At 44.7% G+C, this 17,785-nt stretch overlaps 1 protein-coding gene across 16 annotated transcripts in view; it reads left to right on the top strand.

Annotated features, from left to right (window-relative positions):
- The window catches only part of NAALADL2 (N-acetylated alpha-linked acidic dipeptidase like 2), a 978,641-nt gene that overhangs the window by 933,731 nt on the left and 27,125 nt on the right, over positions 1–17,785 (top strand). For all 16 annotated transcript variants that reach the window (XM_075937998.1, XM_075938000.1, XM_075937987.1 and 13 more), the window contains one exon: positions 5,567–5,765. In XM_075937998.1, the coding sequence (XP_075794113.1) occupies positions 5,567–5,765 (199 nt within the window). The remainder of the gene's footprint in view (positions 1–5,566; positions 5,766–17,785) is intronic.

Raw genomic sequence — 17,785 nt, forward strand, 5'->3', positions numbered from 1 at the left:
CTTTATAGATTTTGTGATTAGATTATTGCTTCTCTTCCATTAAACTTCAGAGTTTTATGAAAAGGTTGCACTGTCATTTGATTCTTTAGCATGGTTAAGACAGTCTAAATTACTTTGAGGCATATGAAGTATGTCTGTATGGCAAACTGTTTAGAATCAGAGCCAAAATCTAGCACGTAAGCTAAAACAGACCCAACACAAGTAGAAGATAAACTTAGATAGATGAGAGCAAAAGAAATCTGACTCTAACTCCCCTTCTCTCACACTTTTCCTCTCAAAGTGCCTTCTGCCTGTGCTGAAATTCATCTTGATACTTCAGCAAATATGACAGCCTTTGCTATATGACTTGCTGGCTCCAGAATGCACTAGATTTGAATGTGGAGGCCAAAAGAGTGTGTGTGAGAGCTGTATCTTCCCCTCCCCCTTTGTAAAATGGCAACAGCAAGTACTCTGTTCCGGGCAAGGAGACAGCGGGAAGTTCAGGGGGTTCTACTGGATTCTTCAGCCTCACAATGTTATTTCTATCATGTTTACACACCCACCCAAGCAAAGCCCACCCTTCTGTGTTACTCTCATTGGTTTTGGTGGCATGAATGAATAAGCTCTGATATTTCTTTGTATTTATTAACCAAGCAACTTTGGTAACTTTAACTTGCAATTTTTGAGCTGTTTTTTCTTCTCTTTGGTGTTAATCATATATGCCCTGGAGCTGAAATCTTTGCTCCAAAAATAGTTGAAGAATGTACTTTCAGGTATTCATGGGTAAACTTCTAAAGCCCTGGAAGTTCTATTTGGAACAAATGATCATTTACACATTTTGGGTAGTCTCTGAATCTCTGGTTTCATTTCCCATTATTAATGAGCCAGGTAGATCTCCCTCTTACTGGAATATTGTTGAGTTGAAGAGGCATTTGTGTTGCTCTTGTCTTGGACCTCAGAGTAGGTATCCATTCTCTTCTCCATTTGTGTGTATTGATTCTATGAACCTTACTGAGATCTGTGCATGTACTCAGAGGAAAACATACCCTTCATTAGGTGACTACACTGCACAAACCAGAAGACACTCCAATATATGCATCTCATTTTTTCCTTCTCTGTAAATCAGGAACAATCTCAACTGAATCTGTGCTGTGCATTTGTCATAGCTTTCATTTGTTTGATTTCTTCATTTGGTTGAAAAATATCAGGCCAGGTTAACCCTCACTGTGTTCAGGAGCTTCAGGGGGTAGCCGAGTTAGTATGTTACAGAAAAAAAATGGTCTGGTAGCACTTTATAGGCTAACAAAACATGTAGATAGTATCATGAGCTTTTGTGGGCACAGCCCACTTCTTCAGATGACTGGAGTTATGAGTAGGGGATATGAAAACTGTGGTGTTAATCATTTTGAAAACAATGAGCTATTTGGAGTATAACATTTAAATACCCATGAAAGTGTTAACAGAGTCTGCAGTTACTTATAGTTTAACTGGTACAGTTTTGACTTATAGGAATCAATTCAAATTCCTTCTACAAATGGCATTAGCTTTTATGACATTGAAGCCTGATCTATACATTATTAGTTATATTATATTATTTGATTACTTAAGAATTCCCAGTTGTCACTGCAAGGGTTGGCAGGTTTTTATCTCGAAATCAGACCCAGACCCATATATTAACATTCATATATATTTGGGAACCCCAAAGCACATAGCTGCAACTCTCACATTATAGGAAATCTTCTATATGTATTGATATGTTTAGCGAAGTCACAAACACTCTAGCTCAGTAGACAGAGATAATACAGAAAGTACATATGTCGATCCATACTCACACCATCTCCTGCAGAACAATCCAAAATGTTATCCATTATCTTCCATCACTAATGGCAATCATTCTGCCTCTTCCCAAAGGCTACGAGGAGTCTTGTGGCACCTTATAGACTAACTGAAGTGTAGGAGCATAAGCTTTCGTGGGCAAAGACCCACTTCGTCAGATGCATGTAGTGGAAATTTCCAGAGGCAGGTATAAATATGCAGGCCAGGATCAGGCTGGAGATGACGAGGTGGATCCAATCAAGGAGGATGAGGCCCACTTCTAGCAGCTGATCTGGAGGTGTGAATTGCAAGAGAGCAGAAGCTGCTTTTGTAGTTAGCGAACCATTCACAGTCTTTGTTTAATCCAGAGTTGATAGTGTCAAACTTAAAGATGAACTGTAGCTTAGCAGTTTCTCTTTGAAGTCTGGTCCTGAAGTTTTTTTGCTGCAGGATGGCTACTTTTAGCTCTACAATTGTGTGTCCAGGAAGATTGAAGTGTTCCCCTACAGGTTTTTGTATGTTGCCATTCCTAATATCAGATTTGTGTCTATTGATTCTTTTAAGTAGGGACTGTCCAGTTTGGCCGATGTATATAGCAGTGGGGCATTGTTGGCACATATTACGTTGGTAGATGTGCAGGAGAACGTACCAGTGACAGTATGGCTGATCTGGTTAGGTCCTGTGATGGTGTTGCTGGTGTATACATGTGGGCAGAGTTGGCACCGAGGTTTGTTGTAAGGATTGGTTCCTGAGTTCGAGTTATTATGGTGCGGTGTGTAGTTGCTGGTGAGAATATGCTTCAGGTTGGCGGGTTGTCTGTGGGCAAGGACCGGCCTACCTCCCAAGGCCTGTGAAAGCGAGGGATCATTGTCCAGGATGGGTTGTAGATCACTAATGATGAGTTGGAGAGGTATCTCTCTTTCTGCCCTACCGCACACAGACTAGGACACAGCTTTCATAATACGATATGCTGACACCATCATGTCTACTGCAAATTTGAGGTGGGGGGAATCTCTTTCCTCTTCCTTATTTTTTTTTCCTTACCCTACTCATGTTGGGATGCCCTTCTCTAAGGGTATGTCTACACTACAAAGTTAGTTCGAACTAACGGATGTTAGTTCGAACTAACTTTCATAGGCGCTACACTAGCGCTCCGTTAGTTCGAACTTAATTCGAACTAACGGAGCGCTTAGTTCGAACTAGGTAATCCTCATTCCACGAGGATTAAGCCTAGTTCGAACTTACTAGTTCGAATTAAGGGCTGTGTAGACCCTTAATTCGAACTAGTGGGAGGCTAGCCCTCCCCAGGTTTCCCTGGTGGCCACTCTGGCCAACACCAGGGAAACTCGTCTGCCCCCCATCCTGGGTCAGACCAAAGGTCCACCTAGCCCAGTAACCTGTCTGCCGACAGCGGCCAACTCTAGGGACCCTGGAGGGGATGGACCGAAGACAGTGACCAAGCCATTTGTCTCGTGCCATCCCTCTCCAACCTTCCACAAACCGTGGGCAGGGACACCACTCCAACCCCCTGGCTAATAGCACTCCATGGACCCAACCTCCATGACTTGATCTCACATCCCTTTAAACTCTGTTCTAGTTCTAGCCTTCACAGCCTCCTGCAGCAAGGAGTTCCACAGGTTGACTCTTTGCTTTGTGAAGAACAACTTTCTGTTACTAGTTTGAAGCCTGCTACCCATTCTTTTCCTTTGGTGTCCTCTAGTCCTTCTTTATGGGAACTAATGAAGAGCTTTTCTGTATGCACCCTCTCCACCCAACTCCTGCTTTTAGAGACCTCTATCCTGTCCCCCCTCCGTATCCTCTTTTCTAAGCTGAAAAGTCCCAGTCTCTTTAGCCTCTCTTCATATGGGACCTGTTCCCAACCCCTGATCATTGTAGTTGCCCTCCCCTCTCCCATCCTCTCTCTTCCCCTCTCCCACCTCCTTTTCCCAGTCTCCCCCAGTTTTGTTCAAAGACAGATTCCATTTTTGAACACAATTGTCCTTTATTTTGTACATCAAGAAGAGGGGCTAGGGAAGGGTAAGTGGAAGGAGGTGAGCGAGGAATGGGGTACGAGCCCCCGATGGGGGGGACTGGGCTGGCTCTGCGGGCTTCTGGGGGTGGAAGCTCTCCTGCAGCCCCCCGATTGCCCCCTCTCCCCAGCTGGCAGCCTGCGGCAAGTGCAGCCGGGCTGATGGCCGAGTGGTGTGATGTGCCCAGTGTGGATACTCAGGGCACTCCAAGCCAGGACTGCTTTGCAAGCGGGGCACCCCTGAGAACTGTCTGTCCGGGGTGGGGGTCGGGACCCTTTAAGCGCAGCCCTCGGCTAGCCCGAGACAGCATCTCCACGCTCTAAGTCCTCCTCTGATGCCCTGCCGGCACTGCTTCTGGCCATCCTTAACTTCGGATCAGGGTCCACTAGACGCGTTAGTTCGAATTAGCTTAGTTCGAATTAATTAATTTACTAACTTAGGGTACGTCTACACTACAGCGCTAATTCGAACTACCTTAGTTCGAATTAGTTATCTCAACTATGATATATGAATTCATTGCCGTGCTACTCATGTGACTGGATGTTCCTTCCAAAATTTTCCGAAACCTGGTGTGAGCTCACGTGTCTGTAGTTGGCTGATGTCATTATGGACAATAGTCCCCCTCACACTTGTTCCCTAGAATTAGGTGTTAAAATTGGGCCATTTGTCTGTGCCAAGATTTATAGGCCTCAAGCATTATGCTAACTTCTGAAGTTAATGTCTTACAGGATACAGGCCTATAGGTTCCTTTCATTACTACTGAATATAATAAAGGCAGAATATAATGAAGGCATGGTAGTGAATATAAGAAAGGCAAGATAGCCCTATGGGCTACAAAATGTAAGTATCCTTAGTATTCTAAGATGACAGAATTCAAATAAATTCTTGCTCTGGTTTATATGCTTTTAGATGCTGTTTTTTTTATGAAGAAGAAATGTGTGAAAGGGCAGGAGATGGTACTTACATATTGTAGGGGTAGGTTTTCAGATACTGACTAACACAGAGAGAATCTGTGTCATGAGAAGCTGTATCTGACAGCACTGGATCAGAAAGAACAGTTCCAGCTACTGATATTTAACTGTCACTTCTTGCAGCACTAAATGTTTATTGGAGGGTTCCCGTCCAAATACTGTCCACGTCTGACTCTTCTTAGCTTGTAAGATCTTAAGAGATAACAACACAAGTTGGTACTACTGCAAAAATTGCTGTACATCTGAAATAGATTATAGGCTCTATTGATTCATGATTTAACTTAGGGGTGGGCAATAAGCAGCCCACAGACCAGACGCAGTTCACCAGGATTAGTCCCCTGATGGTCCACTGGGTGCTTTTTTTACCTGTGCATCTGCAGGTATGGCCACTCAGAGCTCCTGTTGGCTGCAGCTTGCTGTTCTCAACCAATGGGAGCTGCAGGAAGTGGTAGCCCAGCCTGCGCAGCTTCCTGAAGCTCCCACAGTGCAGGAACGGTGAACCGTGGCAACCATGATCTGCGAGGGGCCATATCTGTGGACACGCAGGTAAATAAAGCATCTGGCGGCCCACAAGATGCTAACCCTGACAAACCACATCTGTCCCACGGGCCACTCATCGCCCACCTCTGGTTTAATTCCACCAGCGATGCCTTTGTTCCAGACTAAGACAACAATGTTGCCATTTTAAAATTGTTTTTTTTACTGACAACAGGAATAAGTTATTGCCTTTTAATCATTTTCAGACATGTATTGTTCTGTTATCATTTTTAGATGACCAACTAGACACTCGGCAGTTGCTGGCAATGGCTTCAAGACTGAGGGACAGTGCAGAATTATTCCAGTCAGATGAGATGCGTCCAGCTAATGACCCCAAGGAGAGAGCACCTATCCGAGTCAGAATGCTTAATGATGTTCTCCAAGGCCTGGAGAAAAACTTCATAGTTCCACAAGCTCCTCCAGGGTTTTACAGGTAGGATGTTCAGAATGTTCGTCATTCATTTATTCCAACTAAAATAATAATCTCACATTGCTTAGCTTTCAAAACTGTCGTGCCTCTTTTAAAAGTCTTAGTGCGAATTCAAGATAAAAGCTAAATTAAAAAAACATCCTTTCAGCAAAAAATTTAAATTCATATCTGTGCAGGAGGTGATTAGAGTGCATCTTTGTAACATTTCTGTCATGACATCACTGCTAACAAGATATTCCGTGCTATAGTAACTCAAGCAGCATGACAGATACTTATGTTAGATAGTACAGTGAGCTTTCAAAAGAAAAAATATTTTGAAATCTAATGGTATTTGACGTGTTCCTCAATGTTTTATTAAAAATGTTACAGTACTAAGAAAACTTAAACAACACTGAGTTACAGAAGATTCAGCATAGTGTTATATAAAACGTGCACTTGTGTGTTAATTTATCTTTCCCTGACTAGGTGCTTTCAATATGACAAAGAGAGCCCCATGGCCTGAATGGTAGGGTTTTAGCCATCCATCTTCTATAATTTTCCCCTCATAGAAATTAGAGCTTTGGGGGGCATTTAGTTCATCTTCCCTTTACCTAAATTGTTCCCTATTGAATATTCAAATACTTTGTCCAGACTATTTTTTAATGGCTCAAAAAGTCCACCTTTCATCTTCAGGAGAAGGAAGAATGAGCAAACCTTTCACACTTCAGCTTCCAGTGTTGACTTGGCAGTTGGAAAAATGTGTACTTCTTGTCAGATTTTGAAAAATATGCTTAGTTAAAGGTAACCATTTGATTGTTCCAATCAAACTGTTTTAAAGTAGTTCTAAGCAACTTTCCAAGCCCAAATGTTTAGGAGTAAAGTCCTCTCAGTATGATCATGTTTATTTTACAGAGGTTTTTTTTCCCCAAAATGGAATAGATAGGAAATGGTTTTCTTTTTCTATCTTCCTCTCTTTAGTTGCTCCAAGATGAGCATTGGTTTGTGTCCTCCAGGATTTGGAGGTGAGTTGAAAGCTTGGTACATAAGAAGATTGTTCCAAGCTTTCAGGCTGGTATAAAATCAGTGCAGCCATATAAGGAAAATAGATTGTGGGGAAGACTGAAATGCAAATGAATCAGTCATGTACCTATAATGAAAGGGGTATCAACATAAAAGTAAAATATGCAGTGAGAGTAATCAGTATCACTCTCACAGTACTTGAACTTAGAGCATGAAAGATGTTCACCAAAGAATGAATACTAGACCATATTCAGCAGTACTTGACTGCTCTTAGCTGCTCTGACATCTCAAAGCAGCCATACTGATTGGCTTTATAAATAACTTCAAATGGGTTGATGACTGCCTTCCAAGAACACTCTGGTTCATCTGTCCCAATATAAATGTGTACATTTCATTAATTTTTAGAATAGGAAATGGATAGTGAAAACACCTCCATTGGGTCACACTGTGTTCTCTTGATTTTCATATTCTTGGAATGTTTATCATCTTGTCTTCCTTGATAAGATGGAATTGCTCTGTATGAAAGTAAAATGCCAATTTAAATTTTCACCATCCTCCAATCTACAGAAATGAGTAAGAGCTATGCCTACCTCTCTCCATAGAGAGCAATTCACGATAGCATGGAAATCACACAGTCATAGCAATGTGGGGCTTCCAGGGACCTCAAAAGCTCATCTAGTCCAGCCCACTGCATTGAGGCAGGAATAGATAAACTTCAACCTTTTTTACTGGTGTTCATCCAACTTGTTTTTTAAAAACACCTCTAATTACAGTGATTCATGACCTCCCTTGGAAGTCTGTAGCAGTTTATCTGTTTTTTTTCTAATATCTAACCTCAATCTCACTTGCTCCCGATTGAGTCTATTGCTTCTTGCCCTGCCTTCGGTGTAAATGGAGAACAGTTGAACACCATCTTCTTCATTACTGCTCTTAACCTATTTGAAGTCTTAGCAGGACCCCCTTTTCTTCTCCAAGTTAAACATGCTCAGTTTTTACCCTTTTTTCATAGGTCAGATTTTCTAAAGTTTCTAATATTTTTGTTGCTCTCCTCTGGACTCTCTCCAGTTCGTACACATCTTTCTGAAAGTATGGCATGTAGAACTGACAGTTCTCTGACTGAGGTACCTCTAGTTGGTGTTACTGTGGAACATAACTTCCCATGTCTTATATAAGGTTCTTCTGTTAATACAATCCAGAAATATATTAAGTTTTTTGTAACTGCATTGTATTGTTGATTTTTTTTCTATTTAATTTGTCACCCATTATAAATCCTATAAATCCTTTTCTTCAGTACTTGCTGGTTACTCTCTATTTTGTAGGTATTTTGGTTTTTTCTACCTAAGGCTATGTCTAGACTGCAAGCCTCTTTCGAAAGAGGCTCTTTCGAAAGATACTTTCAAAAGAGCCTCTTTCGAAAGAGAGCATCTAGACTGCACGTGGAACTTTCGAAAAAGCAAGCCGCTTCTTCAAAAGAAAGCACCCAGTGAGTCTGGATGCTCTCTTTCGAAGAAGCCCTATTTACATTCAAGAACGCCTTCTTTCGAAAGAGTACTTTCGAAAGAAGGCGTTCTTCCTCGTGAAATGAGGTTTACCGCCGTCAAAAGAAAAGCCGCATTCTTTCAATTTAATTTCGAAAGAACGCGGCTGCAGTCTAGACGCAGGTGAAGTTTTTTCGGAAAAAGGCTACTTTTTCCGAAAAAACTCCTGAGTCTGGACACAGCCTAAGTGTACTACTTTGTACTTGTCTCTGTTGAATTTCATCTTGTTGATAACAGAGTACTTCTCCAATTTGTCAAGGTTGTTTCAAATTCTAATCATGTCCCCAAATGCTTTCAGCACCTTCTAGTGTTTTGTCTTTGCAGATTTTACTACTCCATTATCCAGATCATTGATGGAAATATTGAATAATACTGGACTCAGCAAACTCTTAGACTATGATTGCAAACCAATTTTACATCCCCATTTTAGTAATTTTATCTAGAGTTGTTTTGCTTATGAGATTGTCATGTTGGACTATGTCAGAAGCCTTACTAAAATGAAAAATCTAAATTTTCCCTGTCTGTTTTCAGTATCTTAGATTTCTGATCACAGTACACTTTTGAAATCATGCTTTATTTTGTGGCAACACTTTTGATGTGGCTTCCATCTTTTCATGCTTTATCAGTGTGTTGCTTTGCTCTGAAGCATTATACCAACCATATACAGTAATTTAGTACAGAATTAGTTGTCACACCTTTTATAACGCTATGTAAATCTACCCTTTAAAAGAGTGACTTTAGCCCCTCCCCCTTTTGTACAGAACTCTTTTAATTCACTCATTTGGGGATCTGAAGATTAGTGTATGGGGGCAGAGGGAAAAACCACTGGAAATTAAGCAAATGTGATCCAGGACCAATAATATGGAATCCTTACAATGACATTTGACAAAGACCCATATCAGAGTAGAAACCATTTTGAAGGAGGTGTCTTACATACTAAAGCCATGTCTATACTTATCTTTGGATTTCTACTCTGGAGGTTGATCTTCTGGCATTCAAGTTTACAGGTTTATTATAGACCTGTAAATCGAACATGGAGGGCAGCTCCGGTGGGAAGTGTAATTTCCAGCTCAGCTAGGCATTCACTAGCGAGTTTTGATTGAGCTAGCAAGCTAAAAATAGCATGTAACTACAGTGGTGTAGGAGAGCCACCCATGTACAATCCTGTCTGATTTCATAGGGTATGTCTACACTACAGCACTAATTCGAACTAACTTAATTCGAATTAGTTAATTCGAACTAAGCTAATTTGAACTAGTGCATCTAGACCTAAAAACTAGTTTGAATTAGTGTTTTGCTAATTCGAACTAGCATGTCCACATTGAGTGGACCCTGAATCGAGGTTAAGGATGGCCGGAAGCAGTGCCGGCAGGGCATCAGATGAGGACTTAGAGCGTGGAGCTGCTGTCTCAGGCTAGCCAACGGCTGTGGTTAAAGGGACCCGACCCCCACCCCAGACAGACAGTTCTCAGGGGTTCCCCGCTCGCTTGTCTAACTCGATGAGGGACAGCAAAGCAGTCCTGGCTTGGAGTGCCCTGAGTGCCCACACTCGGCACATCACAGCACTCAGCCATCAGACCGGCTGCACTTGCCGCAGGCTGCCATCCGGGGGGTGGGTGTCAATCGGGAGGCTGCAGGAGAGCTTCCACCCCGAGGAGCCCGCAGAGCCACCCCAGTCCTCCCCATCGGGGTCTCATACCCCATTCCTCGCTCACCTCCTTCCACTAACCCCTCCCTAGCCCCCCTTCCTGATGTACAAAATAAAGGACATGTGTGTTCAAAAATAGAAACTCTCTTTATTGAACAAAACTGGGGGAGACTGGGAAAAGGAGGTGGGAGAGGGGAAGAGAGAGGGAAGGAGAGGGGAGGGCAACTACAATGATCGGGTTTGGAACAGGTCCCATATGAAGAGAGGCTAAAAAGACTGGGACTTCTCAGCTTAGAAAAGAGGAGACTGAGGGGGGATATGATAGAGGTCTCTAAAAGCATGAGTGGTGTGGAGAGGGTGCATAAAGAAAAGTTCTTCATTAGTTCCCATAATAGACGGACTAGAGGACACCAAATGAAATGAATGGGTAGCAGGCTTCAGACTAATAACAGAAAGTTGTTCTTCACGAAGCAAAGAGTCAACCTGTGGAACTCCTTGCTGCAGGAGTCTGTGAAGGCTAGAACTATAACAGAGTTTAAAGAGAAGTGAGATAAATTCATGGAGGCTGGATCCATGGAGTGTTTTAGCCAGGGAATAGAAATGGTGTCCCTGGCCTCTGTTTTGGAAGGCTGGAGAGGGATGGCACGAGACAAATGGCTTGGTCATTGTCTTCGGTCCATCCCCTCTGGGGTAGCTGCTGTTGGCCGCTGTCGGCAGACAGGCTACTGGGCTAGATGGACCTTTGGTCTGACCCAGTACAGCCGTTCTAAGCTCAGGGCTCAGGGTCGGAGGTCTCACTGGACCACCTTGATTTTCATGCACACCTGCTCCCGGGTGGCCAGGCTGGCAGCTCTCTTGCCCTAGAGGGCCACTTTCCTGTGCCTAGTGTGGAGGTCGTGGATGAGGTCCACGATCTCCGCACTAGACCAGGCGGCTGCCCGCCTCTTGCAGCCCCGGGCAGGCTCCGGGGAGCCGCCAGCCTGGTCCCGGGAAGAGGCGGAGGGCTCGGTGGCAGCGGGTGGCTGGTTCGTGCCGTGCCAGGTGCAGGGTCTGCTGGCTGGGTGCTGGCAGGCTTGCACCTGTCACGGGCACCGTAGCCAGACCGTGGCCCTTTAAGGGCTCCGGGGCCGGGAGGGGGGCAGAAGAGTTTCCCTGGTGGTGCCCAGCGTGGCCACCAGGGAAAGCTGGGGAGGGCTAGCCTTCCACTAGTTCGAATTAAGGGTGTGTCTAGACTACATGCCTCCTTCGACGGAGGCATGTAGATTAGCCAGATCGGAAGAGGGAAATGAAGCCGCGATTAAAATAATCGCGGCTTCATTTAAATTTAAATGGCTGCCCCGATCTGCCGATCAGCTGTTTGTCGGCAGATCGGGGCAGTCTGGACGCGACGCGCCGACAAAGAAGCCTTTCTTCATCGGCACAGGTAAGCCTCGTGAAACCAGGTTTACCTGTGCCGATGAAGAAAGGCTTCTTTGTCGGCGCGTCGCGTCCAGACTGCCCCGATCTGCCGACAAACAGCTGATCGGCAGATCGGGGCAGCCATTTAAATTTAAATGAAGCCGCGATTATTTTAATCGCGGCTTCATTTCCCTCTTCCGATCTGGCTAATCTACATGCCTCCGTCGAAGGAGGCATGTAGTCTAGACACACCCTAAGTGTCTACACAGCCCTTAATTCGAACTAGGCGTTAGTCCTCGCAGAATGAGGTTTACCTAGTTCGAATTAAGCGCTCCGCTAGTTCGAATTAAGTTCGAACTAGTGGTTTGTATGTGTAGCGCCTATCAAAGTTAATTCGAACTAACGTCTGTTAGTTCGAATTAACTTTGTAGTGCAGACAAATGATGACATAGGTATACACTTGTGCAGCCAGCCTGCACCGCTATGGCTGCACTATTTGTAGCACACTAGCACTATCAAAGGTAGCATATGCACACATGTACATGAGTCTTGAGTTGTTCCTCCAGCTATAGATGTACCCTAAAAACTCAGACCCTGCAAATAGAAATTTGATTTCGTAGTGTGTTTGTTTTAAGAACAACAAGATGCATCACAGCTTCCTTTTGTGAGAGAAATGTTAATACACTGGTGTAACTTTATTTGCAATATTTTTAACTTTTTCTGGAGGAAAATTAAGTGTGGATGTAATTATGTATCAATGGCCTGCAAAATTTGTCTTAAAACTGAAACTATAGTTAGGTAACACAAGAGGAACACTAAAAAGTATTTGAAACAGGTGACCTTTATTTTATTGCTCTCATAACTTTACAACTTACCCAGATGGATTTTTTTTTTGTAATTTGGTAAAGAAAACAACAACAAAAATCAATCCCACAGCTGAGACCTTGTGCACTGTGTTTCATCCCAGTGTGAAGATTGATGGGCAAGTTATAAACCTCAGAAATAGTGGTTTATAATGGCCACGTTGGCAGACTTTTAACTATAGTAGCACAAGCAGTACCGCAATAAATACTGTACTTCATCTGTAAACAGAAATTTAGGATGCAGTTTGCAGATTTGACCTTCAGGCGCCAACTGTGTTTAGATCATTAAGATTCCATAAATACTCTAATTTACAGTATTTTGAAGGAAGAATGTGTGTGTGCAATAAAGCACATATTCTTCATGAAAATAATTTCTTCCTGTATATTCATATTCTCAAGCTCAATCAAAGTACTTGACAAAATTCATTGAAGTTCTAGTATCACTTCTCAGTTGGCAGGCCAGTGTTTATCCTTAATTCTCAGGTCTTTGAACCTATATTGTGTTATTCTAGAATCTAGATGAAAAGGATGGATTATTTTTTTGTGGTAAAGGCACAAGACTAAAACTAGAGACACCCAGGCTGTGGTTTGCCATAGACTTCCTGGGCAAATTTTGGCAAGACATTTGTGCCCCAGTTTCCCATCTGTAAAATGGGAAGAATAATACTTCCCCTTTTGTCTGTCTTGTCTACATAGACTGTAAGCTGTCTGGTAAAACAAGTGTTTTTAACTGTGTCTTTATGTGCTTAGCATGACAGGATTCTGATGTCAGCGGGACCTGGTGTAACACAATTAAATATATTAATAAGTGACCATCTAGCTCAAGTAGATAGATGGAATTCAAGTTCCTTAGACTTTCGATAACTTCTATGCATATTTATGTCCTTACAATGAACTTATTGCGTTGAACAACCTTAAAAGTTTGTTCAGTCCCATTTAGGAAAGCAACATCATTTGAATTATTATCTATATTATCTGGCAACATTGAAATGAAAATCTCACAGTAACGTGCTTTTTCCTCAAGATTTCCTGTACACAGGAAATGGTGTCCCTAGCCTCTGTTTGTCAAAGGCTGGAGATGGATGACATGAGACAAATCGCTTGATCGTTGTCCACCCCCTCTGGGGCACCTGATGTTGGCCACTGTCGGCAGACAAGCTACTGGGCTAGATGGACCTTTGGTCTGACCCAGTACGGCCATTCTTATGTTCTTAAAACTTCCACCAGGAAATTTTAGGGCTTTCTACCTTTAGTCTTAACCAGAAACCTGGAGAGATATGAAAAATAATGGGGCGAGGAAGTTTTTCCCACCTCACAAAAGGTTGATTTCAAGTTTGATTTAAGTTTTGGATGAAAACTCATTTTTTAAAAATTTTATATGAATCAATTCTTTCTCCCTAATCTTAAACCAGGCTATATTTGGCATTTTCCCTCCCTCTTCCACTGTGGTATTATTTTCCAAAAAGGCAAGTTTTGACAGCTACTGGATATTTTCCATCAATCATCCCGTGCTTATTATTGGATCTGTCCTTACATTGTAAATTGATGATTATTTGAATGTTTTTTGATTCTCTAGAGCATGATCTGTAGACATATTATGTTTCCTTCTTTCTTTCAGCTAGCCATTTTCTTTCTTTCAGATTACTTTTAATCACGGTTTTTACTGTGCTGTTCTGACTTCTTGATTTTCTTATTTTTGAGTCGTCTTATTTTTGAATCATTCTCTTATTAGTAATTGAACTGCAGTAGCAGCACAGAGTCTGATCTATGGACCAAGTTCCCATTATGGCAGTCCAAGAGTGGGCAATAATTGTTGATGGGGGGGGGCACTCCAAGATTTTGGTAAGTGGTCAAGAGCTGAACTTCTGTGGAGGGGGTGCTGTGTCTGGGGTGGAGGTTTGGTGCAGAAGGGAGCCTGGGGTAAGACACTGGAGCGCAAATGGGTAGCAGGTTTAAAACTAATAAAAGAAAGTTCTTCTTCACATGGCGCATAATCAACCTGTGGAACTCCTTGCTGGAGGAGGCTGTGAAGGCTAGAACTATAACAGAGTTTAAAGAGAAGCTAGATAAATTCATGGAGGTTAGATCCATAAAAGGCTATTAGCCAGGGGGTAGGACTGGTGTCCCTGGCCTCTGTTTATCAAAGGTTGGAGATGGATGGCACGAGACAAATCGCTTGATCATTGTCTTCGGTCCACCCCCTCTGGGGCACCTGGTGTTAGCCACTGTTGACAGACAGGCTACTGGGCTAGATAGACCTTTGGTCTGACCCAGTATGGCCATTCTTATGTTCTTATGTTCTTAAAAGAGATTGTGGAGTCTGAGTTTGTATGAAGGAGGGGTTGTGATCTGGGACAATGGTTTGGGGGGCAGGGTTTGGGAGGACGTATGGGTGCGGGAGAGGATTCTGGCCTGGAGAGGGGTGTAGGAGCGGGTGCAGAGTCTGGGAGGGAGTTGTGACCTGGGAGAAGGGTAAAGTTGTTGACCTGCTGTGGTAAGAGGGTAGTAAAAGGATTGAGTCAGACATGGGAAAGGGGCAGAGTCAAGGCTCTAGGCTCTTAGAACCTCCTGCATTAAACCTGATGTTTTATCATCTTTTGATGACTGCCCATGTTGTATTGTCCTCAGTCTGTGTAAACTGAGCTTGTTAGACTGATGCTTTCTCATTTGTTTGTTTCTGCTAGTCTCCTGTATCAAGTGGGGATGATTTCCATTGCTTACTGTAGGAGGCTGTTGCTGATATTTGCTTTTGCTATTAGGTCTAATGAAGCGTTTCCCAAACTATGGGCCTCGGCCCAGTACCAGGCCGCAGGAAAAAAAATACCGAGCCTCAGCGTGGTTACCGGGGTTTTCCGGGCTCCCGGAGTGCCCTTGTGGTGCCGGGTCCCCCAAGCCCTTGGTTGGCCTGGACAGAGTCTGCAGCTGGATCTTCCGGCTCCCGGCAGAGGCGTAGCTAGGGAGGGTGGGGAGGAAGAGGAGGAGGAGGGGAGAGCCGGCCATCGGAAGCAGCACTGGATGGGGAAATCAGGGTGGGCCAGGGAGACTGGGGGAGGGGCAGCTGGCAGAAGCAGAGCTGGCTGGGGGGCAGAGGGCGGCTGGGGGAGATCAGGAGGAAGAGTAGGGGAGAAGCAGCTGCTGGAAGCAGGGCTTGCCTGGGGCATTGGGACTGGCCAGGAGAGATTGGGGATCCGGAGGAAGTGGGACTGCCAGGGGGTGCGAGGTCGGGGGTAGGGAGCTGGCTGGGGAAGATAGGGGAGAAGGGAGAAGCGGCCACCAGAAGTAGGGCTGGATGCGGGCAGTGGGGCTTGCCAACGGAGATTAGGAGGAGAAGTGGGGGAGAACGGTCTGTCTGGCATGGGGTTGGGGGAAGGGAGGCTGGCTGGAAGCGCAGCAGGGGGGCGCGAATCTGCCGGCGGGGAGCGGGACTGACCCGGCCATATCCTGATCTCGGGGCGCTGCCCCCTTTCCCAGCCCTCCCCTGCAAAGCACGAGTGAGTCCGGCCCGGGGATTCTATTGTGCCCCTCCCCCCCCCCCCCCCCCCCACACACACCCTCAAGTAGTTGCGAGCTGTCTGGCTGCTAGACACACTCATGCAGCCTGAGCACATTTACCAGCCAGGCAGTTCGAAACTACAAACTGATACATCTAGTAATAATACAACTTACCTAATGAGAAAATACCAGACATATTATATGTCTGGTATTTTCTCAATTTGTTTTTTATGTGTTTATATTTTTGAGTTGCAAAAAACAGTATGGAAGAAAAAGGGTTCCAACTAAAGTAAAAAGTTTGGGAAACCCTGGTCTAACCAGCTTTCTGTCTGTCTTACAGTCCATTTATCCAATCCATATTCCTCAACGTGCTGGCAAGAATATTGTGGGTGATCATATCAAAAGCTTTGCTAAGGCTGGCACTGGGGACTGTGGGAGGACCAGAAACAACTTATTTGAATATTCATCATTTGAATGAATATGCAAATATGCAAATGAATGTTACCAGTCCTCCAAAAGTTCATGAATGGATTTACTAGTCCCTGTGTCAAAAAGTTTGGGAACCCCTGGTCTAATGAATTCGCCATCATTATATGACTTTTTGTTGAAAGTCATGGAGCTTATGTTTCGAAGGGACCACCATATCATTTAGTCTGGCATTTTGTGTATCACAGCCTAGACTTGCAAACTTTCTACTCCCACAAAATCCAATGCTCCTGCCCTCCCCTTCTCTGAGGCCCTGTGCCCTGCTTGCTCCATCCCCCCCTCCCTCCTCACTGTCACTGGGCTGGGGTAGGGGGTTAGGGTGAAGACTCTAGTTGGTGGTGCAGGCTTTGAGGATGATTGGTTTAGGGCACAGGGGAGAGCTGGGCTGCGGCTCTAGGTTCAGGATGCAGGGGAGGGTTCCAAGTTGGGGCAATGAGTGGGGTGTGCATGGGGGGGCGGGTGGAGGGCTCTGGGATGAGGGAGCATGCAGGCTCTGGGAATGAAGGGATGCAAGAGGGGATTCTGGGCTGAGGCAGAGGGTTGGAGTGCGGGGCGGGGGGAGGGGGGGCATGAGGCTCCAGCTGGAGGTGTGTGCTCTGAGGTGGGGCCAGAGATGAGATGTTTGCAGTGCAGATAGGGACTCAGGGCTGGAGCAGGCAGTTGGGGTGGGTGCAGAGTGTGGGATCATGGTAGGGAATCCAGGCTGGGGCAGGGTGCTGGGGGATAGGAAGAGGAAGAAGTTGGGGGTGTGGAGCTCCAGTGGCACTTACTGCAACTCCCAGTGATCCCTAGGCACATGGTCATCCACGAAGGTTCTGCCTACTGCCTTCACACCTGCAGACACAGTCCTGCATCACCATAAGTCACAGCTCCCAGCCAATGGGAACAGTGGGGGTGCTGCTGGAGGGCATGAGAGCAGTGTATGGAGCCTTCCTGGCTACCTCTGAACCTATATGGAGATATACCTAGCTCATAGAGCTGGAAAGGACCTTGAGAGATCATCAAGTCCAGTCTCCTGCCCTCCCGGCAGGACCAAGTACCTTTCCTGACAGACTCCAGTACACAAGAAACAATGAAGTACATCAGTACAAACCTCAGCAAACAGTTGTCACTCCCCAAAAATAGTATAACAAGGAGACTTTATTGGGAACAGAATATAGAACATGGGGAAGGAAAGGGATAAGAAGTCCTAAAAGAATGACACCATAGAATTTTTAGGGCCCAGGGCTGTTTGTTTGTTTCTTTGTTTAATTTAGCCATGCCAATAAATTCCCCAACCTCTAATAGTCACAACTTATCTCAACTCCCAGCTCCCTCCCTGGCACCTTCCCATGTGGACAGGGTGCTGAGGATGCGTCTGGGGACAAGTGCTGTGGATACTGGCTAGCTTGAACAGAAAGTGGTCCCCTTATTTTGTCTTTGTCCCAGAGCAGGGCAGAATCCTCTCCTGACCTCTCAAGGTGTTGACTAGCTCTACATAGCTCTCACCATTGGGTCAGATCTCAGCCATTCTGGATGATGTACTCTATAGGGCTGGAACTGTTCCAACCATGCACTTGCTCTCACAGGCATTAAAAGACTCCCTTCGTGGAGTGAGTA

Source organism: Pelodiscus sinensis, chromosome 10, assembly GCF_049634645.1.
Source record: "Pelodiscus sinensis isolate JC-2024 chromosome 10, ASM4963464v1, whole genome shotgun sequence".
NCBI classification, from domain to species: Eukaryota; Metazoa; Chordata; order Testudines; family Trionychidae; genus Pelodiscus; species Pelodiscus sinensis.